The sequence below is a fragment of the Hippoglossus stenolepis genome, chromosome 7 (assembly GCF_022539355.2).
Source record: "Hippoglossus stenolepis isolate QCI-W04-F060 chromosome 7, HSTE1.2, whole genome shotgun sequence".
Classification (NCBI taxonomy): Eukaryota; Metazoa; Chordata; class Actinopteri; order Pleuronectiformes; family Pleuronectidae; genus Hippoglossus; species Hippoglossus stenolepis.
In genome coordinates this window covers 15,598,266-15,626,032 of record NC_061489.1, presented here as the reverse complement: position 1 = coordinate 15,626,032, position 27,767 = coordinate 15,598,266, and the positions used below count along the sequence as shown (strand labels likewise).

The 27,767-nt window shown below is 39.8% G+C and overlaps 1 protein-coding gene across 3 annotated transcripts in view; it reads right to left on the bottom strand.

Moving 5' to 3' along the window:
* Positions 1-26,569, bottom strand: part of LOC118112086 (protein diaphanous homolog 1) — a 92,230-nt gene extending 65,661 nt beyond the window's left edge. Inside the window, exons 1-11 of one of the 3 annotated variants that reach the window (XM_035161089.2) lie at positions 25,770-26,569; positions 5,991-6,017; positions 4,789-4,953; positions 4,323-4,424; positions 3,623-3,753; positions 2,554-2,637; positions 2,395-2,458; positions 1,452-1,591; positions 1,026-1,131; positions 741-851; positions 398-516 (exon numbers count right to left, since the gene is read on the bottom strand). In XM_035161089.2, the coding sequence (XP_035016980.1) occupies positions 398-516; positions 741-851; positions 1,026-1,131; positions 1,452-1,591; positions 2,395-2,458; positions 2,554-2,637; positions 3,623-3,753; positions 4,323-4,424; positions 4,789-4,953; positions 5,991-6,017; positions 25,770-25,868 (1,148 nt within the window). In that variant the 5' untranslated portion in view covers positions 25,869-26,569. The remainder of the gene's footprint in view (positions 1-397; positions 517-740; positions 852-1,025; positions 1,132-1,451; positions 1,592-2,394; positions 2,459-2,553; positions 2,638-3,622; positions 3,754-4,322; positions 4,425-4,788; positions 4,954-5,990; positions 6,018-25,769) is intronic. The other 2 variants (XM_035161086.2, XM_035161087.2) reach the window with 2 other exon arrangements.
* Positions 26,570-27,767: the final 1,198 nt, after the last annotated feature.

Below are 27,767 nucleotides of genomic sequence, written 5' to 3'. Positions count from 1 at the left end.
CGTCTACAGAGGGCTACAGTGTCCCCAGGGCCTGCAAGCTTATGCTTATTAAGTATGCAAATATTACATTTTCTTCTGTCTGTGAAGAAAAGTGGTCAGGCTGATTATACAGGGAAAGAAAGGAGCAAACTTTTGTGACTCATTTTTATAGATTCTACACACTGTCTGAATCATGCATATTTTTTTCAATGTGAAAAACTAATTGGGTGGTGGTTATTCCTCTCACTTATCAAGCTTGCAATGTAATTTAAACACAAAATGATGAGTACGCAAAAATATCAAAAATATGATGCACCCAAGTTATAGATTTTGTCCGGCTGATGCTTCTCACTTTCAAGAGTCAGAAAGTAGACCTTGAATTTCTACAGAGGGACAATTTTTCCCAGTGGAAGGATATTCCATCTCGATGCGGATGTCATCAAGACGTACTTTGAGGTCCTCAGAGTCATCCTCAGCCTGCTCATCAAACACTGTAAGTTGCACCCTCAGCTCTTCATTTTCTATCGTCCGCACCTCCTGCGGGGAGAGGGATGGGATGCGGGCAGAGGGATAAAAAGGCAAGAGGGAGAATAACAGGAAGAGTGTGACAATCAAACAGAGTTTGGGTAGTTGAGAGAAAGTTTCTTTTACGGCGTACGAGTGTTCAGCCAGTCAGCAAGACAGGTATAAGAACTACGCTGTGCAAATGTGTGTTGTTGGAGAGTCACTTTGAGAGAAAGATCAAAGAGTGTTTTCTGTACCGTCAGCAGGTCTCTGAGTCCCAGTCTATGCAGCTCCGAGCGAATATGGATCCTGAAGTCCAACTCCTCTCCTCGGCTGATCAAGGCATTTATTAGCTGCATGCAGCCACCCTGTCCCAAAAACAAAATCATTAAGTCAGTTTTGCAAATCATGCTAACTGGTGAGACGATAACTGAAATAGAACATAACATACCAGTTGTCAGCAAATAGCATCAACTAGTGCTGCCACACCGGTGGATTTACAATTAATAAAGTATGTGGGTGCATCTGTGTACAGTATATACCTTAAGAGCAATGTTCTGAATGGTCATGCCTGCGATGAGAGGCTGAAACCTCTCAATATCCCGTTTCTCAGCCTCCTCTGTAATGGCTTCCAAAACACGTTCATGGCTGCAAAAATAGACAGTGATGAAACAAAATGTTACTGCATGTAGCTACATTTCAAAAATACATATGTAGAATATTTGTCATGGGAATTAATTTTTTTCCCCATAATGATTTAATATGGAAAGCTCTTCATAGAACCTGACAGGTGAAAGAGAACAGAAACTCAGTTACTAACACCAATCCTAAGTTGTTATCCAACAGAGCGGGTCAAGACTGTAAATTGGGGCAACCCTTCATATTTGATTTGTGTGGGGAAGGTTTGGGCATAACTTCTGTGGGCAACGGATTACATGGCATTGCATCAACCTGTCACTAATGCTTACAGGTTCTCAGGATGTTCCAAAATGGAGATGGCAGAGAGCAGCTTGACAGCATCCACCATCATGTGAGGCACCGTGGGGTTGATGGCTCTGACCAGCAGAGGAATTCCCTCCTCTGACTCCAGCATGGATGTCAAACCATGCTAAGGAAGAGAGAAAGGGAAGGAGGAGGAGAGTAAGCACAAAGTCTGCAGGCAGGGCTTTCATGCTTCAAATTACAGTGTTTATATCAGAAGAATGAGTCTCTCTTGGTCCGGATAAAATGTACTACAACAACAACAACAACTCGTAAATACATGACATGAATATATATTTACTGATATTATGTTGGTGTAATGATAAGCGCTAGCACTTTTAAAATGGTACATAAGGAGCACAGATTACATAACTATCTACAGTTAGCATTTATACTTTAAGCTGTTAATGTGGACCATGATAAGCAGAGACTATGACAATCTGTTTTTAAATAAATGTGTACTTATACAAATCCAAAATATCATATTGTTAATTCACAATTATCTGTCTAATATCCATTTATAAAAGTAAGACTGACTTCGGTCAATTCGGATTACAACCAAATTTGAAAGATAATTATATTGTCGTCATGTCCCTGTTTTAAAATTCAGTTTATACCCGAGTTGAGTAGTGTAGTATCCTGTGTCACTTATGCACCATATAAGATACTTTATTAGTGATATTTAATTCTTAAATATGATAGACTTTGAATAGCTTCATAACAGTTACCCAAGGTTAATGCACAAAAGCATTTCAGATTGTTTTAGTGCCTGCATCCAGTGCATTGAGTGGACCAAAGGTTCTTTCATTATATTAATGATGCCCTCTACTGGAGCAATTGCTACACTACAACAAGGAGCTGATGGTTGTATTACAAGTTCTACTAAAGAAAGGATTACGTATTTTGATGTATGTAAGGTAACAGTCTTACCTTGTTGTTCATATAGGCTTTAAGACATCGAATGATTTCATGTTGGCATTTCACTCCCATCATTCTAGTTGGAAGAAGAAAGCACAGACAGATAGAAAGTTTATTACAAACACACTGATAGAAAGTAATGTTGAGCACTCTGTGGTGCAAGTGTCTTACGGGTACTCGTCTTTCTCTTCCTGTAGTTTTCTCAGCAGATTCAGCAGCAGGGCCAGACCCTCAGCTCCAAAGTTCTGCACCCAACTGGAGGTGAAAAGTCCACGATTAGTACACGGTTTTATATTATGCAGATTTCTTTGCACACCTTTTCCTTTGGTATTCTCCATTCCCAATGAGAATATTTTATTAACAATTTAATTTTGTTAAATTTATTTATTTTTTAAATGCTTGTGTCTTCTGAATACACTATTTTACATACTTGTAAAAAAGTATAATACATGAAATTAATGGCAACAATGTTCCCTGTGCTTCGAGGGTCTGTTCGGCCCAAATTACAAGTAGACCGTTTAAACTCGGTTTCCATTTTTCCTATTATGACTTACTTGTACTTCTTGACAAAACAAGAATTTGCTGATTGCGTTATCAAAATTAAAAACACGTCACTCCCTTCTCAAACCTGTTGGTCTTGCAAATCTGTCTTTTAAATAATGATAGTTGATGTGGTATTTATATAAATGTCAAAAAAAGGAAAACAATGAATAATAAAAATAATGAACTCACTTAAATTAGTTTGAACAGTAATTGCATATTGCACTGCAACTAAAATGCTTTAGAAATTTGAATCCCAGTGATTAATGGCACGCTTTACCACTGGTCAACAAAGACTCTAATGTTAAAACTAAATAAATCTATTGAAATATATGTGAAAATATAAAACAGAAAATACTCTCTAAAGCTGCATTACCATCACCTGTGTGAGTGCAACGCTCGACCCGATATGTAACACTGCATTGTTGTGTGTTAATGCCAGTTTTTAGTTGAGGCTTCTTTAGGAGCAAGTGAGACCTTTATGAATGCATCTGAATCATCTTTATCCCCTCTGTGTGTCTGAACACCGCAATGAAAGATGAGCAATTTTATGTCCTTCTCAAGCTCTCAGCTGACCTGTGATCTTAACTCTGACTTGGCTGCACCAGGAGATATTTTAAAGCAATTCCTGCATTTATTAGGCTTAATGCAGCAGTTTGATATGCAGTGTGTGTATCTGTAGTATACGTGTGTGTATTACCTGACAGGGTTGTTGTTGAGGGAGACTCGTAGAGATTCCAGGCAGCTCAGCAGTGGTGTGTCTCGGTAGTCTGACTTTAACTCCTGGATGTACATCCTGGCTGATTTAGAGCTCTCCTTCTGGTTTTGGCCCTGATGGACAAACACAAACACACAAACACTAAATCCCTTTGTTGTCTTGCACCTATTTTATATTTGTTTTATTTTCCACAAGAAAGCACATCAGGAGGGCACAGAGGGCAACACTCAAGCATAATTTGAAAAGTTGATATTCTAATAGGAATATTTCACAGTTAAATGAACTGTGCGAGCAGCCATCTGTGCCTGCTCTTACAGGCCCTTTGAGCTACTTGATTTCTGCTTTGTTGATTATATTTCATCTGCTGCTTTTGAAAGTAAAATAAAATGCAAATACTTCAAACCTGGAAATTAACAGTCAAGAAAGGGCCCTTGTGTGCACAGGTGCATGAATAGTAATTCCTAGATAGAAGAGTCTTACTGACTAAAAGAACAGATCCATATGCAGCACTATGTATATGTTTTTAAAATAGGATGATATGAAATGTTAAGGTCTAAAGGCAATGTAACCGATTTTGGCCAAAACAGAAAACAACAACAACAACAACAACAACATGCAATCAGCTTCCTGCAAAATTCCCTTCAGCACAATGTGTTGGCAAAATTCTTATTTTGGTACTAACGGCTTTGGACGTGTGGAGGTACTGGGAGACCATCTCTCGCTTGATCATAATGTCTTTCGCTCTCAGAGGTTGCTGCTTCTCCCCATTCAGATTCATATCCACCTGGAGGAAGACAGGAGGCGGAAGAGAGGAAGAAAAGGAGTAGGATGGAGAGATAAACCACATACTGTGAGACAAGGATATGTAGCTCAATGAAAAATCTGTAGACTGAATAAACAGCAAATATACGCATCATAAAAATGTAACCAATATCATATTGGTGTATTTGAAGAATTACATGTCAGCTCATCTTTCCTACTCATCTTTTCTACAGAAAAACCATCTCGTACAGAAATCACACAATGTTGTCAAAATTCATTGACCAGTATCGGGATAAATCAATATGAAGGGTTATTATTTAGTGAGTGATTAAATATTTGTGGGTTTACACACACGCACACAGGCAAACTTTTCATGTCTTTCTCACCAACATCTGTTCAAAGAGCTCCAGGACATATTCATCAGAATGATCGGGCATCAAGGCGGACTGAGCATTGATCTCATAGTTTGCGGCTGAAGAGTGACGCTGACTTGGCACATGGCCAGGCTTCTCCTTGTCCTTTTTTATTCTCATGCTGGTGAAACGCTCCAACTGGATAAACAAACAACAAGACAGGTTAGAGGACAGAGGTCTGAGCAGAAGAACAAAGAAGAAACTACGTTTACGTGGACAGCGACATTACAATATTAGCGAGATTAAAACGGTAGCCTGAATAAGACACTGCCATGTAAACAGCATTTCATGATTACCTTAATCCGAATAAGGTCATACATGGAATATATGATTTTAACAGGAACATGAATGGAATATTCTATTGGTTACTCATATAAACATCAAATCCAAGTAATGTCTTATTCAGAATAAGGTCAACAACATGTATCATACAAGCCCTATGCAATATTACTGTCCATGTAAAAGTAGTCACTGTAGGGACACACAAATGAGGGTGCAATCCCTAATCAAGTCGCAGTAAAAAAATGGGCCCACTGTGTTAATATCATTTTATCTTTTTGAATAACTGAGCAATAATTATTTCTGGATTTGTTTTGGGCAATTACATGTTCAACAAAAGAAACCTTTTACCAATGTGAGACGAAGATTAGGGATTACACACCAAAGGGTTCTGCCAACAAACCACCACACAAAGTCAACATGCATTTGAAACTGTGAGATATGTGACAGTTTTAACAAATGACGACTTTGTGTGGTAAATTGCAAATATTTGAGAGTAATATGTTTATTATTTGTTGCCAAAAAACTAAAACAAAACAACAGTGAAGAACATCAATTTATGGGTGAAGGTGACCTTGGCACATACTGACATAATGGCCCTGTACAACAACTGATTAAAAATAAATAAGATCTTGGCAACTTGCTGTTGCCTGCACATAGAGGCATCACTTGTCAAGTGTATGTGCCAAGGATTTCATGCTGTCAGTGTGCATCTTGAAACCATGCACATCCAACGTGAGTACAGCACAGGACAAAACACAGATGATGGATTAGGTTTGAGACAGACGGTGACGTGACATTAAATGGACATTGGTGAGAGAATTTATCAGAGAGCACAGTGACAGACTGACGGGTCAAGCACAGGTGATGATGGTGGTAGGCCGTAACAAACCTACCTCGTCGGGAATCAGCCGTTTGAGTGTCTGTAGAGAAGAATATGGTACGGAAGGGTCCGAAAAAAAAACGACAGGGAAAAGCCGTGAAGAGAAGGGAGACAGTTGGAGGGAGAGAAAAAAAAATGAAAGAATCAATTAGACCGAAATTATTTATGACAGGAAATGGATCCAGGAAGATGTCAGAGTTCATGAGTGATTCACAGCAGGACAGAGAGAAAATCTGTGAATAAATCACTGTGGCAAATCTTAACAGTTATTCACGCACATTTCTACAGGATAAATTTTGGGTTAATGAGGACATTTGAAAGGCAGTAATCAGGAGTTGGGTCCAAAAGTGGCAACATTGTATCCCGGAAATGTTTTAAGACGCACTAGCAGGTTTTGACCACTAGATGTCACGCTACACCCAATAATGTTGCTGCAGGGAACTGAAGCACGAATGGCTATTGCAACTCAGACCAACATATGCCCTGCTATGATCCATGTCGGGCACAGTACACCATAAATATCTAACACACGACAATGTTGCGATACTACTCGCATTACTACCACAAAAGGGAAAACGTAGCATTAGAGCACAAAGTGAAAAATGGTGTTTCCATGAATCCAAATAGGACGACCAACATTTAGTTCTCATCGGCAAATTTACCTTATATTCAAATTTATGGGTAGTCTGTTTTTCATGTATTTTGATAGCGACTGTGCCAAAAGGCACAAGGAAACTCCAAGTGCTACTCTACATCAGCAACCTACAAGAGGAATTAGTTTGGACCTCACACCCTGCCCCTTGTTCTTACACCAGCGAGGACACAACCTGAGAGGGGGTCTGAGACACAGAGGTCTGAAGGTCAAATGTAGTCAATTAGACTGAATGCAGTGCTCTTTACAGATGTTTTCTCTTCACCTGCTGTCTGCTAAAGCCTGAGAAGAGAGATGCACCAACCTCTCTGTTGTACAACTTTAAAAATTAGATCCGAGGTAAAAGGAAAAACCAAGTATATAAATCAACTATTGCACAAAACAACAGCTATAGCAAATGTTTCCATGACCTTTACATTATTCACAACTTAAGTAAAAATTTTTTTTAAAAAAGCCTCATAAAAAGGCATTAACCTGGGTTTTCAGAGTCAAATACCAAAGAGCAGAATAGCAGCGGAACACATACATTTTCTGTGCAAAGCCTACGTTACAATATGTTTGTTTTGTCTATTCACTGTGCTCGTGTGAATGCACAAGACTTGACGACTGGCCGTCAGGCAAAATGCACTAATGTCTCCAAGGAAACTAACTAGCAAGGAAGTTTTGAATATTATAAAGATATTCATATATTTACTAAAATGTTCTTAAGAGAGGACGTACATATAGAAATCTAAACAAAGGCACATTATAGAATCATAAAGAATCACATTAAGAAACATACTAATCTGCAGCTCAGACAGGTTTATCATGTTATTAAGTTTGACATTGACAATGTGACAACTGAGGATTACACTACAGAATTATTTGACTTTATTGCAGCATAGTATTCACCTTCTGTATGGAAGTCATCTTGACAAAAACAACTAAAAAAGGCACTGATATGTAAATTAATCAAACGAAATGTCAACAGCACATAAAGATCTGCAGGCTTCTTTTTTACCTCATTTAGTATTCTGTGCTGGGCCTTCGGTGTCATCTTAGCTGGCCTCCCACCAGGGAGGGTAACCACAGAATTTAATTGTCTCCATATAGACAGTTTGTCAGACCATGGACTGTTGAAAAAAGTACTTTCTCTAATGTTTCCCATATAACTGATGCTCACACTTTTAAATGTGTTTGTCTGAATTACATTTACTGATATCAACTAAGATTGTCTTTTATAAACCAATAATTTAGAACCTGTGATTTTTCCAAATCAGTTTACACCTTCAGCAGTTTTCCCTGAATCCACATGCGCGTATGTGCGAGCGTATAGTTCGCCAATAGCCTTTACATCAAAATCAATCACATCAAATTAATAAGGCTAAGAAATCAATAGAAAATAGGTGTAGATTGATGACAAAGCAAAAATATGTGTATAATATTGTGTTGCATTTAGTCACTTAAATATTTGTTTTTATTAAACATTGAATTAGTTGTGCATTATAGAGCAAATTTGGTGAATTATTTCATTGTTATAATTCAGGTTTCATGTTTGAGCCAACACCTACTACAGTTGCCTATGTGTATAATTTAAACAGATGACCTCACTGACCAAACACCTATTGAAATGGGTATGCCTTATCGTTGGAAGTATTTACTTTACAGATTTTGCAACAACATTCATTTAGTTACAGTGACTTCCTGTGTCCTTGTGTTCGCACACCTAGAATAACGTAGGTCATCCCTGTACGACAACTGTCCCAGCTGGACAAGTTAATGGGACATTCTTCACTTGCAGGAGAACAAGGGGTAAAGAGAAGGGACAAAGAAAGAGGGAGACTGAAAGAAGACTCTGATTATGGGGACAACATTCAAGATAGGGATGTTTCTGCTTACACAGCTGCCATTAAATAACAGACCCTGAATACACACACACACACACGCACACGCACACACGCGCACACGCGCACGCGCACACACACACACACACACACACACACACACACACACACACACACACACACACGCACACACACACACACACACACACACACACACACACACACACGAAAACAAATGTAGTGGTGCTCTTCAGCCCACAGAACAAAAACTACGCAGCTGACAGTGGGTACGGTGGCTTCTGGGTAATCAACTGAAGTGTTTGGAGTGTGTCAGGAGGAGACAGAGAACGTTCTTGAATTAAACTACTTGTACATTTCCGCCTTTTAAAACCACAAGTACAGTCAAGAGTCTACGCAAACATTGATATCGTCAGCTGCAGTGTTTGAGTCAAGATAGTCACTGAGGGGTCAGATGGGGCTTTTAAGTACAGTCTCTTTGTCTGAAGGGAACTTTACAGCAAATCCACACCCAGAGACACTTTGATTACAAGGCCTCCATTAAATGGACGAGCCAATGATGCAAGTATTAATTAGTTATTCACATGGCTGGGAGATGTAGCTGAGTTTAATATATAATAAAGATACGGATATAATTTAGCTAAAGCAGTGAATGCAACGTTGCGTATCAGATAATCGTTTTCTTCTAATAAGCACAGCATCAAAGAAGAGCTTCACTTACTTACCGTTGTGTTTTAATTAATTTACAGGAATCATCTTATTGAAAGCACTGCATGAAACAACTGCATGTTATGATCATATAAGGATCCACTGACAGTCACGAAGATATTGAATTATTCTACGATATTAGATATTTATGCTAATGTGAATTGAGAAACGGGAAGATAGAAATCTGAGCTACACTGATCCTCAACATAACAGTGAAGTAATCCACTCAGCCTGTGGTGTGAAAGGCTCGACATCCACAAACTGAACAGAAGGATGTAATCCTGCTGAGATTAAAGGAATAGACTGTATTTACTAATGTCTGGATTTTTTTTTAATACAGAACTGACCGGACCTTTTCTCAGTTTTGCCAAAACCAATCCAGCTCTGAAATGAATTGTCAATGAATGAAACAGTTGATGAACAAAACAGTAAATCAATAATTACTTTGGTGATGAATCAGATCACTGCACAAAAATGCCAAATGTAAGCTGCAGTTGCAGGTTCTCAAATCTGTCGAATGGCTTCTTTTGAATGTTCATTGTCTTTGTATATTGAAGACCTTCTATTTCTTAAATGATGGTGGGACAATACAAGCAATGACATGTTTTTGGGATCCGAGGAATTGTGATGGGCCTCTTTCACACGTTCGAGGTTGTATGCCTCAAGATTCAGGAAATGTTGTCGCAATCTCTCCATCTTGAGTTAGGGTGTTGAATAAAAGGCCATTGTGTTTTTTCGCAGGTCATTGTGATGCCAGAGTGAAGTACTCCTTCGACATTTTGGAAATAAAATGTCATATTAGCTTGGGAATTTTTTTGTTATGACCAAAAACACATTTTGTGAGGTCGCAGTCACCTTGACCTTTGACCACCAAAAAAGTCTGGTTTCTCTCAATGCATTATTTTCATGATGGATTCACGAGGCCAGAACATGTTTTGTGAGGTCACTGTAAGAATGACCTTTTGACTTTTGAAAACTAATCTGTTTAACATCCAGTTTAAGTCCAGATAAACAGTGGATGCTGGAAAATATGTTTCATCCACCTCCAATGGGGACTGAGAAAGTATTCAATAGTATTTGTTATTTGTCACAAGGCATGTTCAACCGTACTTTACTTTATCCACAGAAAAATGGTAAATGTGGGCCTGAGAAATTAACCCATTTGAATGTTACAGCCCAACAAAAAGCTTCAAAAAGGTAGAAATCAAACAACAATCACTAAATAATTCAACTCGGATATGCATGATCATAACATAAGTTTGAATAGTTGCTAGGCTGAAAAAAAGTGAACATAGACATTGAATGTACATGAGTTTCTGCAGGGCCCCACATAACCGATTGCCTGATGGCCTGAGGTCTGTACAGATTTATGCGGGGCAAGTTGACTAACCAGTCACTGGTCCGTCTAGGCAGTGACCATATACTTTTTCTTTCCCCTGTAGCTATTGTTGCTTTCTGGTTCTCAGTGGGTTTTTATAATGTGCCAATAGATGTATTTTCAGCAAGACAACACATCTGTTTTTTAGGTGAACATAGTAAACAAACTCCTTATAAATTGCTTGTGCTGAGTTCCAGTATGTTTGTGCCTATAGCACAGAGTTTTGTGATTGAGCTGTTGACTGCTCAATGACCGTACTTAGATAAAACTTTTACTTTGCTGACTGTCTAATGTTGAATGCTGTGGGGTTTTTTAGGAGGCAGTTGTTTCTTGCACAAATTTCTCAAGTAGAGGAAAATATGTCTCTGTTTCATAGTGTGAACTTTTATATTTAGTTATGCATTAATTCAACAGTAAAGCTATGATCTACTGGCCATGTGAGCCAGTAGCCGGGTAAAAATGGTGCATCGGACATTGCTCAACACAGACTACAGTACAGTTATAAATTATTAAAACCACAATTGCAGCAATTGTACAAAAGTAATAAATCAAAAGATGATTCACTGATTGTTGCTTTGCAAAGTGCAAATCCCCTGAAGTACCCCAAAGCAATGTCCCTTACTAAACATCCACACAAATTCCCAGACACACATCCAGAACATTTAAGTGTTTCAAAGGGAACATAATTACACAGCCGTGATGGCAGCAGCAAAAATAAGGAGGATGGAGATTAGGCTGTGTCTGCCTCTCTCTGGCTCGGAGACCAGACAGCTGAAGAGAACGCAAATCAGCTGAAGCATTCGACTCGTGACAGTGATATAATGAGCCGGTCACACACTGATGCTGATGTTTCTCGGTGTGTGCGCGCGTACCTACACTTATCTGTGCATACATATTTAAGTAGCAGGCCCTGAGAGTGATGAGAGATACTATGTAAATCAGAGCTGCAATGAAAACTGAATAAATGCAGACTGACACAAAGCAGGGTGGCCACTTTTACAGGCAAATGTGTGCAGCAACACAGTTTTGTCAGATGATCAGTGCAAATTGAGGCACACTGGGTAAACAGTTGGGCTGCGTAATATGGAAGAAATTTAATTTTCAGACGGATATTACAAATATACAAAATGTAACGTGGTACGAATTTCACCTGTCCCGAGAGCTCAAGGATTACACTAATGGAACAAACACGACTACAAATGTATCCAGTGAATTTAACAGATCAGCCATGATGCCAACTTCTTAAAATCTGCCAGGCACAAACTAGGATGATATAAAAATGGATGATACCTTATACCATGCCATGTCCTAACATACCGTACTGTACTATACCTTCACAGGGTATTTACAGAAATGAAAAGGAAACAAAACTACATTAGCAATCAGAAAAGCACATGCCTCAATTAAAGCCCAACAGTCCCCATAAATCCAATTACATTGCACTAATCTATAAGCACACACTTGTAGATTTCAGTCCCCAACAAGAGGTACGCATTATCCTCTGGGAAATTGGTGACATCAAAAAACGCTTTTTTTGCAATGTTAAAGTAAAAAAAATTCCTGCATCTGCACCATAGTTTAATGGGTTCTTCTTTAAGCCATACCACATCCCTCCACCTAGTTTAGTGCTACCACCCGGTTGTTTTTGTGTAATGCTGCCAACAAACAGACAAACACAGATCAAAACATTATGTCCTTGGCTGAGGTAATGACCTATCTCTGTATTATTGCTGCACTCATGCATTCTGTATAGTTTTTTTAGGTTATTTGTAAAACATTTCTGGATATTCATACTGTGTGAATAGGTCTGGGAGACTGACATGAATGTTTGAAAAGTGTATGGCGTGTGGCAGTAAGGATTAAAAGTAGGCTGGAGATGGAGGGTAAAAGGAAATGTGGGACAATAAATGTTATTCCTGCCGAAAACATTTTGAACCAATGTGGGTGTAACATCTGGATTTTACTAGTGAAAACCTGTGACCACTTTATATGAGGTTGGGGAAAAAGATGGTTGTGGAGATGCAGTGCATTACGTGTGTGTGTGTGTGTGTGTGTGTGTGTGTGTGTGTGTGTGTGTGTGTGTGTGTGTGTGTGTGTGTGTGTGTGTGTGTGTGTGTGTGTGTGTGTGTGTGTGTGTGTGTGTGTGTGTGTGTGTGTCTGTCATCTAGTTAATACTGCTTATGATGTTGCCATGGCTACATACTTATGATATCATACAAGGAAGCAGCACTAAGGCAGGCACACCCAGACCCAGATGAAGAGTTTCCTATACATAGAAACAAAGCAGGAAATTACACAGTCAAAAAAGCTGCTAGGCTAGAAGTGTAAAAAACCCTCTACTCCTTCCGCAATAACACTCAGCATTCCAGCATTATACTAAGAGAGCAGGTTGTGATGATGTTGTAGTCATTGTTTCAGAGATACCCTGCCTGTTGATAGTCAGTTACAAACACCAACACTGAAACAGGGAGGCAAAATTAACGACTCATCAAAACAGCTAAGGCCATATTTTCCCCCGGTGCGGAGGTTAGAGGTCACATCTCCAAGCTGCACTGTTTAATGCTCCTGCACGCCTCGCTGACCTACCGATCCAAGGTCCATTTGAGTGCACTGACTGTGTGAGATATTATGATTGTATTCCAGTCCAAGTGGGACATGTTTGCTGCATGACTGCTCCTCGTCCTTGAGCTACTGTTAATGGAGAGACAAAGCCCGATCACCCCCGCCCACCTCCACTTAAAACAAAGGAGCCCTCTGTTGCCATCTCTCACTTTTGCAACTCTCACTTTCAGTCTTCTGAAATTTATAAACTTTGGGTTTTTCAACAGCTGACTGAAATAAAAACATCACTTTGCATGATTCCACTGACTAATTATTTGATACTTCAAGTATTCTACTCAACAAAAGTACCCAAATACAATTTTGTGTGCATGTGTTCGTCTCTGTCACGCTTCACACACAAACAGACAATAACATTTATTTAGTTGTTAGTTGATGGTGTCTGATCATGAATCCGGATCGTCCTGGTGACTTTAACACAGATTTTACCGGCACACAAACGGTTAACTGAGACTGATCGGCAGGTCAGCGATCCTGGCCAATTAGGCTGAAAATCCTCCAATTCCGGTCACTGGCCGATCCATCAGTGAGAGTTGCTTTGTCTCCGTTTAGATTTATTCCTTTGACCAATTTTTTTGTTAGGTTTATTGAAAGACTTGGTATTAAGCTTGTAAAATAATATTTCCCTCTCTGGTTAATATTGGCACAGTGATATAATGTACTGTAGTGTTCAGTGTCAAGTTGTATTGAAGCTGACATGAAGGATGAGGCTGTACCTTTGTTCTCGTTATACCCACAACCAAGTATTTAAATTCACTAATAAGTAATAGCTAAGGCGAAGAATTTCCTGCATTGTGGGTTTGTGGACCAGTTTTTTTTTTCAAGGTTTTGAGTTTTGTCATGATTAACAAGTTACCCGCCTGTGTCGCAGTGTTCCTGCAACAAGTTAAAGCTAAGCTAGTAAGATTAGTTGATGTAAAAGTCAAATAAAACTGACCATTCACAATCAAGAAAATAACACAGGATGACATGTCAGCACACTGCTGCGGACACATGACATGAAGACCAACATAGAATTGAACTAAATACTTAAGTGATATTGTATTGCTATATTTGAGTCAGTATCTAACCAAAATCTGTTATCAGTATCTGATCAGTGCATCCCTAACAATAAACAATTATCAGTAAATCTCAATAAAGTAAACAAGACAGTTGCTAGTTTAATCACACAATCCCCTGCCCCTACTAACATGTTGCCATCCTTGCTGACTACAATTGGCCTCCAAACTAAAAAATACTTTCGAAGAATCTCCCTGTGCAATGTCTTGTTTAGAGAAAGTGGTGAAAGTCTGTCCTCCATTAGCTGTCTGACCACATTTTCTGCAAATTACGTTCCTGTCATACAGCACTGACTGTGAAAGTCTACTTCACTAGATTCCACACATTCCTACAGCACATAGTGTACCTCTCTAGGTGTGTTTAAGATCAGTTTAAGATCCTTGTTGCCGAGCATGGACAATAAGAACATCGGCTGTTAAAAATATTTTTTTACTTTTATATCTGTAAAATGGCCTGCATCTCTTAGTTACTAAACAGAAAATGTTACGTATTTTTCTATTTACAATAAGTACCATATGTCAACAGAGGGGATGGGGATTTATTGTCCGTGTAGGGCACAGCGACACATTAAGAACTTGAAAACCAACAAGTCCTCATTGCATAGTGACCTCATTCATTTGAATGAGATCACTATGTGCTAAAAAATTGAAGTTATTTGCTTTCCACCCAAATATATGCACACACACATCGACAACATAAAGACAGACACCAGTATCACACTGCCGACAGGACTTCTCCATCCCAGAGGGGGGTAAAAGAGCTGTGTCATGTTCACGTAATATTCATATTCATCCCAAATATGCTTTTACTCAATTCTAACTTCTGCAAATATTTCCAGAGTTCTAAAATGTTTGGACCAGTCTCTTTACAATATCTAAAAACAACAACTAACAAGTTATTATATTTCACAGTAACTCAGACATAAGTGGAATATTAGAAGAAAAGTGGAAAAACGCTCACTGTTGAAGTGAGCTAAATTCTTGGTAGGACCAAGTGCTATTTCCTGGAGCACATTTCTTTACTGAGTGAGGGTGGGGCTTGATGATGTCATCATTCATTGTGACGTTTAACTGTAGATACTGTCATACGACAAAAATTTACACCCTAGGAAAAATCTTGTCCATGTTTCATGCTGATGTTTTTTTTATGCACAATCCATAGAAGTGATCCACCTGATCATCACTAATTGTTCTGTATGCAGGAAAAAAAGGACTTCTACCTCAAAGCCCCTGGACAATCTAGAAAATCACCTAAAAAAAGTAAAGTTGAAGATATGTCAAAGGAAACAGAAATATAGTAAGTATGGCTCAAAGATATTTTGCATAATATCATAATAATCCTTGATTTGACTAATATGTAAGACCACTCACCCCTAAAATGAGTGCTTGAGGAAGTGCAAAAAGACAGCCAAACAAATACATGTGCATGCATGAACAAACAGAACAACAAAAATTAAATGTCACACATCAACAACCACACAAAGCCTCATGTAGGAAACAATGAGGGGAGGGGAGATTTAAAAACAAGTCCAGGACTAAGCCTATAATTTGGAGAGGAGTTGCATTTTACGAATGGGTTTCAAAGAAACACAGAGATATTTAAAGGAGGTACATCTGAGTCACGAACACTAATAGCACACAATTCAATTATACCCAAAGAAGCCAAGAGAAAGAGGGGGCAGGGGGAGTCTATGTTCATATGTGCCAGAAAAAAACCAAAGTAGCACTAAAGTAATACAGTCAACAGCAGCACCAGGCCAGCAGTCTGAAATGCAAATCAAAAATCATTTACTGAATAACTTCACATTTCAAATTCACAAACCATAATCTATGGGCTATTTCCAGATTCAAAGGCAGTGATGAAGGCCAAAAGCACTTTTAAAGTAATGTGTTATTCATTCCCCTGAAATGTCACCACAGAATACAAAATGAAGAAGCCATCATGATTATTAGACTGGGTGCAGTGCAGGTATTCTTTAAGTATCATTTTACGTGATGGAACTTTTACTTTCTTTCTTTAATGTAATTCCTGAATGGCTAATGTGCATCCGTCATCAACTGATGACTTCATCCTTCTGAATCAGAGACAGAGGAAGGGTTTGTTCCTATGGTAGCTTTGAGACCCAATGACAACTAGCTCATTCTTTACCTATGACTCAAGGAAGATGAACGAGTAAGGAACAAGGAACCTCCTGCTGGGTGTCACTGACTCTGTCCACTAGCCCCGATATTAACTCTCTCTTGGTAATTATGGGAAACACTGCAACTACATTGAAAAGCAATATCGGCACGCACATTAAGAAGAAATAAGAAGTTATATCACATGCAATAATGTATACAAAGATAGTGTATGACATTGCATGATACTAAGAGGACCTGTTTGCACAGTAAGAAACACCAGACAAGGAGCAGACAGAGGTCAGTGACAGCCTGGTGTCTTGGCAGTTTGAACCTTACATCATTGTTGACGATTGATCACTTATTATCACATGTTGAGATGAGATGGTACAACACTGCATACTGCAACTGTTGATACACAGATCATCTGCTTTGTCAAATATGTCAAAGCATTATTATCGGACATGTACAAACTTTCTTAACTATTCTCAAGTGAAAATATTCAGGTTACTCGACACAGTACAATTTTAACCATAGAAGCTGATATTTGTTACTTCAATTACTCTAGTTACTTTCTTTTACATTGGTAATTAATTCACATATGATGACCTGGAAGCATACAGGATCCAGATAAAGAGAGTCACTGGTCCAGCATATTAAATGTGTGCAGTCGTGGCCATAGCTGCTACAGTAATCACTATTTTATTTCTTTCGTTCGTCTACTAGTTGTTTTTTTGCAGGAAATGCTTGACCATTGTTTCACCTTTTCTGGTATTTTTTTTAATCACACTTTCCTCCACTACATTTTGATTACTGTGTTTGCCGTTGCCTCTGAAGAAATATATAAATATAAATATATAAAAAGGTCAGACAGAGTGGTGCTGATGTGTTTAGAATAAATCATGTGTTATTTGGATATTAAAAACGTGTAAACCCACTATAGGACCCATGACTCAAAGTATGAACCTGTAAATCAGCATAATGTCTCCATTTCTAATAACAGACAGACAATACAACCCTCCACACACTCAAATGTGAGAGCGGCACGCAGGCCCGTGCTTTTAACAGGCATCTTGAGATACACAGAGCAGTCTGAGATTAGCTGTAATCTGTCAGGGGGACACTAAGGAGAGTCACAGAGGAGGAATGACACTGTAATCCCAACTAAGCACCCCCATAAACAACACAGATAACAGTCAAGAGTATTCATATCTGCAATGATCAGCCTACAGGTCTATCCAGCTCTCTACTGCTTGGTGAACTGACAAGAGAGAATACTTTTGCACATACACTGGGAAACTCCCCAAAACAATATGTGGTGTTCATTCAGTCCTCAACATGCAAAAGGAGGAAGGACTGAGTGCAGAAATGTTACAATGCATGAAGTTGGGATTTCAGAATAGGGGGAAATAGCATAGTTTGTCAATGATGCAAACTGAAGTGTCAGAGACTGTCACAAAAACACATGTTGTTGTGCTAATGTCATGTGTCCACAGACTAATCACAATAATATTACATAGTAACATAGTTTGGTGACCCAAAATGTATTTTGTTCATTTAAAATACATTTTTAAAGCTTATTAAATCAACATAACACCCTAACTCAACTTTCACAAAATACCTGCAAGTCAAAACATGCGACTTTTAAATATGCTTTGATATATTTAGACTATAATCAAAAGGCAAAATTATTTGAATATAATGATAAAATGATGGACTCATGGCTTTTTTACAAAAATGCTCAAAAACTTTGGAAATACTTTTCCAGCAGTTTCACAAGACACCAGAGAAAAGTGCTAATTAGAGATGCTGCATTTCAAAAACAAAGTTCTTATTCTGTTGCACGCTTCACTGTTATAAAAATCGAGCATTTTAATTACAATGTGTCTACCAATGGCATGGAAACCTCTTCGCTAAGAAGGCAATTTGTACAAAATTTCTTCTATCAAAAATGCAAATAGTTTCCTGGCTTTAATTTCTCAAATGTGACAATTTGTTGCCATTTGTTGATCAGTTCACTTTTGACGCCACCACATTTTGCTTCATCTGGTGAGTTTTTAAATGGTTTTCTCCATGAGATTTCACAACCAATGCCACATTGCCACAGAGGTGAATGCAACTTAATTTCTCAACATATCTTATTTGAAAACCTCAACAGCTAAAAAAATGATTCCCCGATAACTGAGGGTCATACAGTTTCTATCACTCTCTGGAAATCTTTCCCACATGTCCATTAGGTTCCAATGATACAACTCTGCTCTATGTTTTTTCATCATCCAGGCCTTGTAAGTCCTGAGAGAGGGCTGGGTGCATGTTTAATAAACATATTAATGTGCCCACTGGTATCTCCATGCACAATGGATGGAAAGGAGTGAATGAGAGAGATAAGGCTAAGCAATAATGCGGACGAAAACGGACGCATCCTGTGCTATTTTTGCACAACTTCCTGTCACAGCCCACAGAATTTGAGAAATATTATTGCGTGGTAACACTAACATATCTGTTTGAGTCTGTGTGTGTGTATGCAGATGCGCATGCACACACAAACACATACACAGCTAGAAAGAGTAGGAAGGAGAAGTACGATTTAACAGTCGACAGAAAGTGTGAACAACAACACCCAGGAGGTCAGAGTAGTTGGAACACAAAATTCCTGATGCTTAATATTTAAGTTTCCCCTTCAGGAAAGACGAACACTGTTTAAAGGGAAGCCATCTGTCCGACTCTGCAAATAATTCCAAAACATGCACAGAGGTGACTGTTTGTTTGACTAAAGGACATGAGAGTGAACAGAGTAAGTGAAACACTGTATGGACTTTACACCCAGTGAAGGCTTTCAAACAAACATCTATAAGCATCTATAAGCATCTATAAGCAACAGATAAATACTACAATAACTCCAAGAAACATATGCTCAAAGACATTTGTTGAAAGTATTTCTGAGTAAGGGGAAACAGAAGAAGACTGAAATGCAGAGGAAACACAGACTCCCAGCATCACACTGAATGACAGGCATGGCAGCATACACCTCTAAGCAAACAGTCCAGGAGACGATGATTTTGTGCACGAACTGAGGGCTCGACAGTTCACTCACGTTTGTGTAGAGTTTAATCAGTCTGGATACCTGTGCACATTGAAACCTGCCACTTATATGCAATATGAGCCTACATGACAGTATCTATAGCTGAAAGACATTATTACAGCCTCGTGTGCACAAGTGAAGTGCCGCAAGCACAGGGCTATAATGAGCGCTAGCCCGAGCCGCCCGTCGCCAACTGCCCGCTTGTTAAGTGGACTTTTGCCCAGTGATTGACATCTACACACCTTTGATTGGCCACTTTTAACACTGACACTCTCCGGCCTGGAGAGAGGAACCCATTTCATCAAGCCACTTGGCAACATCCATAATAACATTTTTATAACCCACAAATAGGGCTGTGGTGATATAGAAAGACAATGAACATTACATTAAAAAAATATATTGATAGTGTTAATAATAAATATAATACTACCAGAAACCAGCTGGATGAAAAATAAAGCCAGTGAGATCAAGGGAGAGAGACCAGTGAATGCCGATGTGAGGGAAAAGTTAAAAAATGAGAAAAAAAACTCTGATAATGGCAAAGATGATGTATCTATAAATATTTTTTGGGGAATTGAGGTTCACATTTCAAGAGGTATACCTAAAAAAAATAGAAAAATAGGTTGTGTAATTCAGGAGACAGACTGATCCTGATTCTTGTTATGTTAAGAGTCAGGTTCATGAAGCTGTTGCATTAAAGCTAAAAACAAAAGTGTTCTTTCTGAGGTCTAAGGTTGATGTCCTGTATCGGGAGCCTTGCATTTCCAATGAGTAAAATAAAAATTGGTGTTACTGCTAGAATGAGTGAGGGAAAGAAGTGAGCAAGAAAAGCAGGAAAATTGTGATTCTCATTTTATCCAGAATTGTGCAGCTCCAACATCATGTATATACAATTTGAAGCAAATAATTAGAACGATAGTGTAGTATTGTATTGAAATAAATGTAATCATTTTTCTTCTATGTGTTTCCAATCATTCATCATCCTGCCTCAGTGCAGTGTCAAACCCAACAACTGTAGGACCTAACATCCCTGCTGGCACAGCAGGCTGAATATAATGCATCAGTTATCTTATGAAGTGACAGTAACATTGTGCCAGAGGCAGCAGCAAAAAAGAAATTAAAAGTGCTTTCGCCTTTCAGCGTGCAGAGTAAAGTGTCACAGGGGATTTGGACAAGACGCAACACCAACTCTGCCCTTTGTGAATTTATTCATGTTGGCACAAAACAGGCAAGTTACATATTTTACTCAGCTGTATGGCAGCTCCGTTTGACAGGCAGTCAGGAGAGCAAATACTTACATAAAAATATTATAGTTACTAAAATTGACAATTATTGATTAATTTCCTGATGTCTTTTCCCTGAATGGACTTTTTATCTTTTGAATGTCAAAATTCATAAAATTCATATAAATTTATTCCGACATTCAGAAAGGCTATAATGACACTCTAAAGTTGTCTGAGTACATCAAATAAAGTGAGTGTTGTGTAACAGTTTTGTAACCAAGAAATTCAACAATCTTGTGTTGAGATGGTTGCCGCAAGCAACATGTTAGGTTCTCCAACATTATGGACCGACTACCCATTTGTGGAATGTATAAAAACTATACATCCTTCAGGTACTTTGCTCTGCACTTCTTTTACACAACTGTCACATGCAGTGAGAATAAGTAAAGCAGAGCAAACCAAACACAGCTCTCGGCTGAGCCAACAGCTGCTCCTCTTCGATCTGTAAAGTCCAGTAAGAACAGATCAAACAGAGGCCACAGTCCACTTTAAATCAGCCAGCTCACACATGGAGATTATTGCATCAAGTTTCATTATTACATCCAACTCCTGATGTCTGAACAGGATATTAGTTAACTTGAGGGTGACTGACAACTTGCTGTAAGCTGAAGAGTCTTAAAAGTGCTGCCAAAAATCTACAGCCATTTTTAAACGGAAACTCCTGAAAGTGTTCGAACAATTGGATCCATCATGGTCTGAAATCTCCAGAGAATTCAGGCAAGAGGTGGCACAGCATGCAGAGGCAGCATATAACATCTTTGCATCCAACACGTGTTAGAAACATCATCAACGCACTCTGCAGTGAATCCTCCGGATAATCTCCTGCTGCAGCTTATTACAAGGGGGCTGGCAGGGAAAACTGGAGATTGTCTGCAGCAACTGACTCAGACATATGCGTTCTGACATACAGCCCGTCCAGAGAATTTCAGAAAGTCATCTGGTCAGTGCAGGTCTGAAACAATCTTTCATGAAGTAAACAATATTAGGGGTCATTTTGATCCACAAAGGGAGAAATGCATCATGTGCTTTTCTCTACTACTCCATTCCACACCAGCTGTGTCACACAAGGAGTTTTAGCTTTGATATATTTTTTAAAAACAACTCCTGCCTTCAAATCATTGACTTGGGGTGTGATCAACATGCTTCAAATTTTAAAACCATAGAGTAGTGCTGCGAAGGTTTTCTGCCTTGTATGATTCAACACCTATTTACCCGTGTTTTTAGAATCAACTCAGTAATCTAAGCTTTCCATGCCCATCACACCACCCGTAACTTGTTATTATCCCTGACTGCAGCCCCACTCCCTGCCTTCTTTAATCACCTTATCTGCATTTCCCTTTTTTGACTTCTTTCCCACTCGACTCTCCCTATACCTCCCTGTGTACCTGCTCAGTGCTCACCGGTGGCTCACTTTCTTCCCCTTGCTCTGAGCCAAGAGGCCCCTGCCACTAGCAGTCCATTAACCACTTCAGTTCCGTGCCGATAGTCAGTCATCCTATTCTTCAGTTCACAGAATGCTTCGCTTCCTCTGAGACGTAGAGATCCGGAAACTGTTTGTCAGTGTGTGACTAGGTGTGTATGTGCTGGGGGAACAGAAGAGGCACATAAATATGAAAGAAACCAGTGCAAAGGGAGTGACTGAACATCGAAACAAACTTCTCGACTTGACTCAGACTACGTGAGGCAGACTGTGTGACTAAAGAGTCGTGACCTGACTGGCTTAATTCATGGCGTTATCTTAAATGAAGCATTTGCTGAGGTGGTTCCCCCAGGAAGTAGGTGCACCGCTGCACAAAAGCATATGCAGGCACAAGTTTGCATGCTGATTGTGCCAGTGTGGCGTGGTTTTCCGCTGAAGCTGCTACACAACTGCATTACTTTTGTAAGGAGGTGGGACAAAAGAAATAAATGTAGTTATTTATCGCAAAATATGTTCTGTATCATGACACTCGCAAGAAAATATGATTTGGATTTCAGGTGTCAAAGTCTAAGAACAAAAATATACCTGATGCATCCAAGTGTTTTTTGGTTTTTCAAATTCACAATTTCTAATTTTTTAAGTCAACAGAAATTCCTTCTGTTACAATCATCTTTTAACATGACAGCAGTGATCCAACTGGTAGGCTGGGGTTGCATGCATGAGCTAGTCAGCATATTATTCCACTCTGCAAATATTTTAAAAGAGAGAAATATTGACACTTGCTCTAGGGCTCTCTGAAAAGCATAGACTAGAACAGGTCGGTCTTGTGCATCTATGTGTTAGATTTCCTCCTGGAAGTCATATGGGAAGTTTGATAATTATAAGTTTTCCTATCATCAGAATGGGCGATATAATTTTCTCTTTATGTAATGCAATATATCAACTAACACAGCCCTAAAAGGAAAGATCTGCCTCAAAATAACAGGAGAATAATCGATCAATCAAAAAGAAATACAGGGATGTCTCCCAAAAAATAAGTTTAAGTTGTAAAGCTCACTCCAAATATTTGTTACTGGTCTCCTTCATAACCAATATCTATTTTCGGGGCATGAAAAAAGTCAGCGCATTCTAACAAGAATTCAGCAAAACCTTTCACCTAGAAAGAAATCTGATAAAACGGCCTCAAAAAACTCTACAAGATGTCCCAGAGCCAGAATCTGTGATCTACAAAAGTTCGTCTTGTATCCCAAATAACTCTCCATGCAGTGATCCCTAGCTAATCCGCCCTGTGCCTGCCTGCTGGGTTCAGCAAGCATGTTTATGTAAACAGTGATCTTGGATGCAGATCCTCTCCGTCTCTGGGTCTGAGGATAGTGCTTCAAGGGGAGCACAGCAAAAACTGCAAAATACCTGAGTCATACTCAGCTGCAGATGTACTTCTAGATGCAGTGAATCACGCCAAGCATTCCTGTTAAACATAACTACAGGTTACCTGAGTTGTTGTTATCATATTACAGCCAGACTAATCCAAAAACTGTGACCATGTCTAGGAAAAAAGATGATGATTAAACTGGATAACCGACCCACACCGCTTCAGTCAGTCCCAGACAACACAACAGAGACGCAGTCACACAAGGGTGATGTTAGCTTGGAATGCCACATAGTAAGCCGAGTGGAGATCACACACACACACAAACACAGACACACACACGTCACTAAGTCCCACGTTATCACATCATGTTGTCTGAACAGAGGCAAAAGCAGCGAGTGATGACGTCATAGATAGTGGACTGATAGCAGCAGACTGCAGATCGAGTACACAACCAGACATACCTCTACACCGCTTTACCTCTGTCTGAACTCTGACTGTGCTGTAATAAAAAATTTGGCCAGAAAAGGCTAAATTTTCAGAGTCGGTGTTGTACTTAAGTCGAGGACCTGCCTCACTGAGTCGATCACACAGACACACACTCGCACTTTCAGGTGGCTCTCACTCAAACCTCAGACTCGTGTGTGCATGTGTGATCTCAGGACATTGCAAAATGACTTCCTGTCGCTGACTCATGTTTACTTACAGCCCAACCTTAACTTGTGGGTACATTAACGCAGCTGTAATATTATCACTTCAGTAATTTTATCATTTCTGTCTCTGGAACTGAAATTATTTTTCAAGAGTGAAAACGCCCTAGAGCAGCATGGACAGGTTTTCAATGTACCAGGTTGTGATTGCATGCTTGTGTGAACCGACTGAATGTCTTGTCATCAAAAATATGTATTTAACTTGGACAAGCTACAAACTTATATATCTGTGCTTGGCATAGGTGCATTTAGGTCCATGCCCAAGTGGAACTAGTTCCACAAAAAAGCCTGACCAAACTGTTTGCCTGTACAGTCCTGTCAGCAGGAATCGCTGGTGGTTTAATCGAGGGAGCTTCTGAGAGGGACCAATAAAGAGGAGGGAAACCTCCCTCACTGAAAGGTAGTGCGCATGAGTGTGTGTATGTGTGTGTGGCTGGAGCAGTTTACTAGGCGACCACATGTCTTCTGTGTGCACCCTCTATGGTTACCGTTTGTCTGTATGTGTATCAGTTTTCACCTGTTGCTAGACATGGCCATGAGGTCAAGTTACACAACAGTTCGCTGTGGCCCGACGACAGACATCTCTACGAGTGACTCCTACTCTGCTCCCAAGACACCACGCTGAGTCACACATGAGGCAGGCGCGTCCAGGTTCACGAAATGATGTCATCGCGATTATGTCAGCTTTAAGGCATTCAAGCCACGCCATTCCACAGAATGTTTGCTCATTCTTTTGACACAATTCTTACAATGATTATCTTTCAGTTTAAATCATTAGCAAAGTATGCACAGTGCTCTCTGTGAAACAAATTAAATGCGATGATAACTTATTAAGCTGTTAGATTAATGACAAAAGGTTGTTTAAAAATAAAATAGCCTGGGCACTAAAATTGATTACAATAACTATCGCTGTATAACTTTCATCAATAGCAATATAACAAAAGTTCATAATGTTTCCATATATTGCTTATGCAACGTGACAGCATGGTGAGGAGAAGTAATACAGAATAGCTTTTAATGTTGTGTGTCGGGTTTGTGAGATATTTTGATGGTTATCAAGTGTCTGCCTATTACGTAAGCCACAACTTTCATAGGCAAAATAATCAGTCTGTCATCTTAAAATAAATAATATCCTGATAGTTATCAATGTTGACTCAATGTTTATCTTGAAGACATTCTTGGCCACATTGCCAAGCCCCCGTATTAAAACATGAGTCATGTGTTGACTTGTTGCACTTTTACTGCACAACTTGCACAGTACACGTCTTCAGAGTGGTAGGCACCAGCTTCTTCCTCCTCTGATGATACTTGCAATGACCTGGAATGGTGAATTCTGCACACAGGGTAATATTTCAAGCCGTACTGATCACAGCTTTAGGGGGTGAAAGTAATTACAGCTTTGGTCGCAGTTTGTTGCTCCACTTGAAATGTGAGAAGAAGAAAAAAAAGTAACCATCTGCCGAGTTAGGTGCAGAGGAAACCTTTGAGCCCTCGCAAACCAAAACAGAGCGTAAAAAAAAAAGTGCAGCGGAGTTCAACATGTGGGATACTCACAAACTTCTTTTTCCCGTCTCCATCCTCGTAGTTCTTCTTTGACTTCTTGTCCTTCTTGGGTCCAGCCGCTGAGGCGGAGCTGCCCGTGTGTGGATCCATACTCGGGGATTAATCCTCGAATCGGTTGTCAAAATAAACCCGTGTGGCGGTGATCTCCACACACACACACACAACACAACACAAAGACACAGTTGTCCCACACTGGGGTTTCTTCGCCGTTAATTCCCCCCGGGCCTGTGATAGTCCCCCCTGGCTAACTTACTAGCCACAATTAGCACAGCGCTGCTAATGATTTGGTCGAGAGCCAACTACACCGAGCGGACCCCTCCGCTGAAGCCGCCTGTCCGTCTCCCTGAAGGAGGGAAATTCAAAGCGCAGCCCCGGAGCCCCGAGACGAAAAGTACGGAAACGACCTGTTGCGTCTACACAACAAACACTGAGGACATTCCCGCACCAGTGTCCTTAGTGTAACACAACGTGAAGCCTCAACTATGTGAATCCGGAAAATATACGACACTATATGAGCTAACGTTAGCTTTAGCCCCACTAGCTAGGTAACGAGTAACCGTGAGCTAAGGCAAAAAGACAAAAACCTCCGCTCTTCTTCCTTCCACGAGTTGTTTCGGTGCGTACAGCGCGAGGAGCGAGTCGATGTTAATGACAACTAGTCTCCGCAGTGTCTCCCAAGTTAGTTTCCATGACTGAGACAAGTTTAGTTAACTTTTTTTATCCACTGAGTGACAGAGTGTGAACGGCGGAGTCTTCCTGTTCCTCTCTGACAGACACAGGGGGCGGAGCCAAGAGCCCTGCCGCTTCACCTGAGAGGAGCTGCTCCGAGGCTGCAGCAGCAGGAAGCGACATCACAGCCAGGGTGCGAAACTGCTGCTCGTCGTCCACATAACAACAAGTTCATCGTGAGTAAAAGACTGTGAGTGAATGTTCCCCAGCGGCACTGATCAAGAAAGAGAATGTAAATGTCACTGCCAGACTGCTGAGCACTGGCCACACTCCTTCCCTTTGTAACATCTCACCCGTGTGAGAAAGGGTTTTTCTGCATTTTGCCTCAATCAAGACAAAATACAGATCAGACCTGGACCTTGAGCATTAACTCTGCAGCTTCACTTGAGAGGATTTAACAGGCTGCTCCAGGGAAGCAGCATCACAGCCAGAGTAGTACAACTGCTCATCATACCAGAGGGTTAACTGTAAAACAACAACAAAAAGAAGACTGTAGCCTGAGTGAATGTTTCCAAGGATTACTGATCCAAAGAGAGTTGGGGAGTTGTAGGGAGGAGAGCCCTGACCACACTCCTTTCCTTCGCCACATCTTGCCTCAGTGAGATTCTGTCAAAACAAAATGCAGATCAAAGCTGCACAACGAAATTGAGCCACAGAGTCTCACAGCTGCTGAGATCTGCAGCACAAAGCAAGCGCACACCGCTCACTGAAAAGATTCTGGGACTAGAACTGTTGTTCATGTGGAGAAAATGTTCTGGTTTTTTGTTTATTCTCAGGGACTTGATACACTTTTTTGTGCAAAGAGGCAATTCTGCAAAAAACAAGTGATGCTGATGCGGAGAAAACATGTAAGAAGCATGCTGTAGGGTGCAAATTCCACTCCAAAGAGACTTGTTCCTTTTTTCAGTAATATGTCATGTTTAAGTAGAAGTTAAATACAACTTTAGAAAACGCATGATGCATATGGTCACTTTTAATGCTTCCTCTCTGATGTGACTTGTTTTTTCAGTGACATTTCACACATTAAAGTTCGATTTCTGCATTAATTATTACCGACAATGTTTCGAATAAAGTCTGTCAGAGTTTACAAGCAGGGCATGTCTGTGTTTATTGATGTTTATTTTATACATGATTGTCCGACGTCTCTGACTCTGACATTTGCGTTCTCACATCCAGCTCCTTTGGATAATTGCAGGAGATTATGTAGGTGGGAGTTGGGGTTTGGGAAATTGTTCTACCTGCCAAGGAACAGCCCTGCAG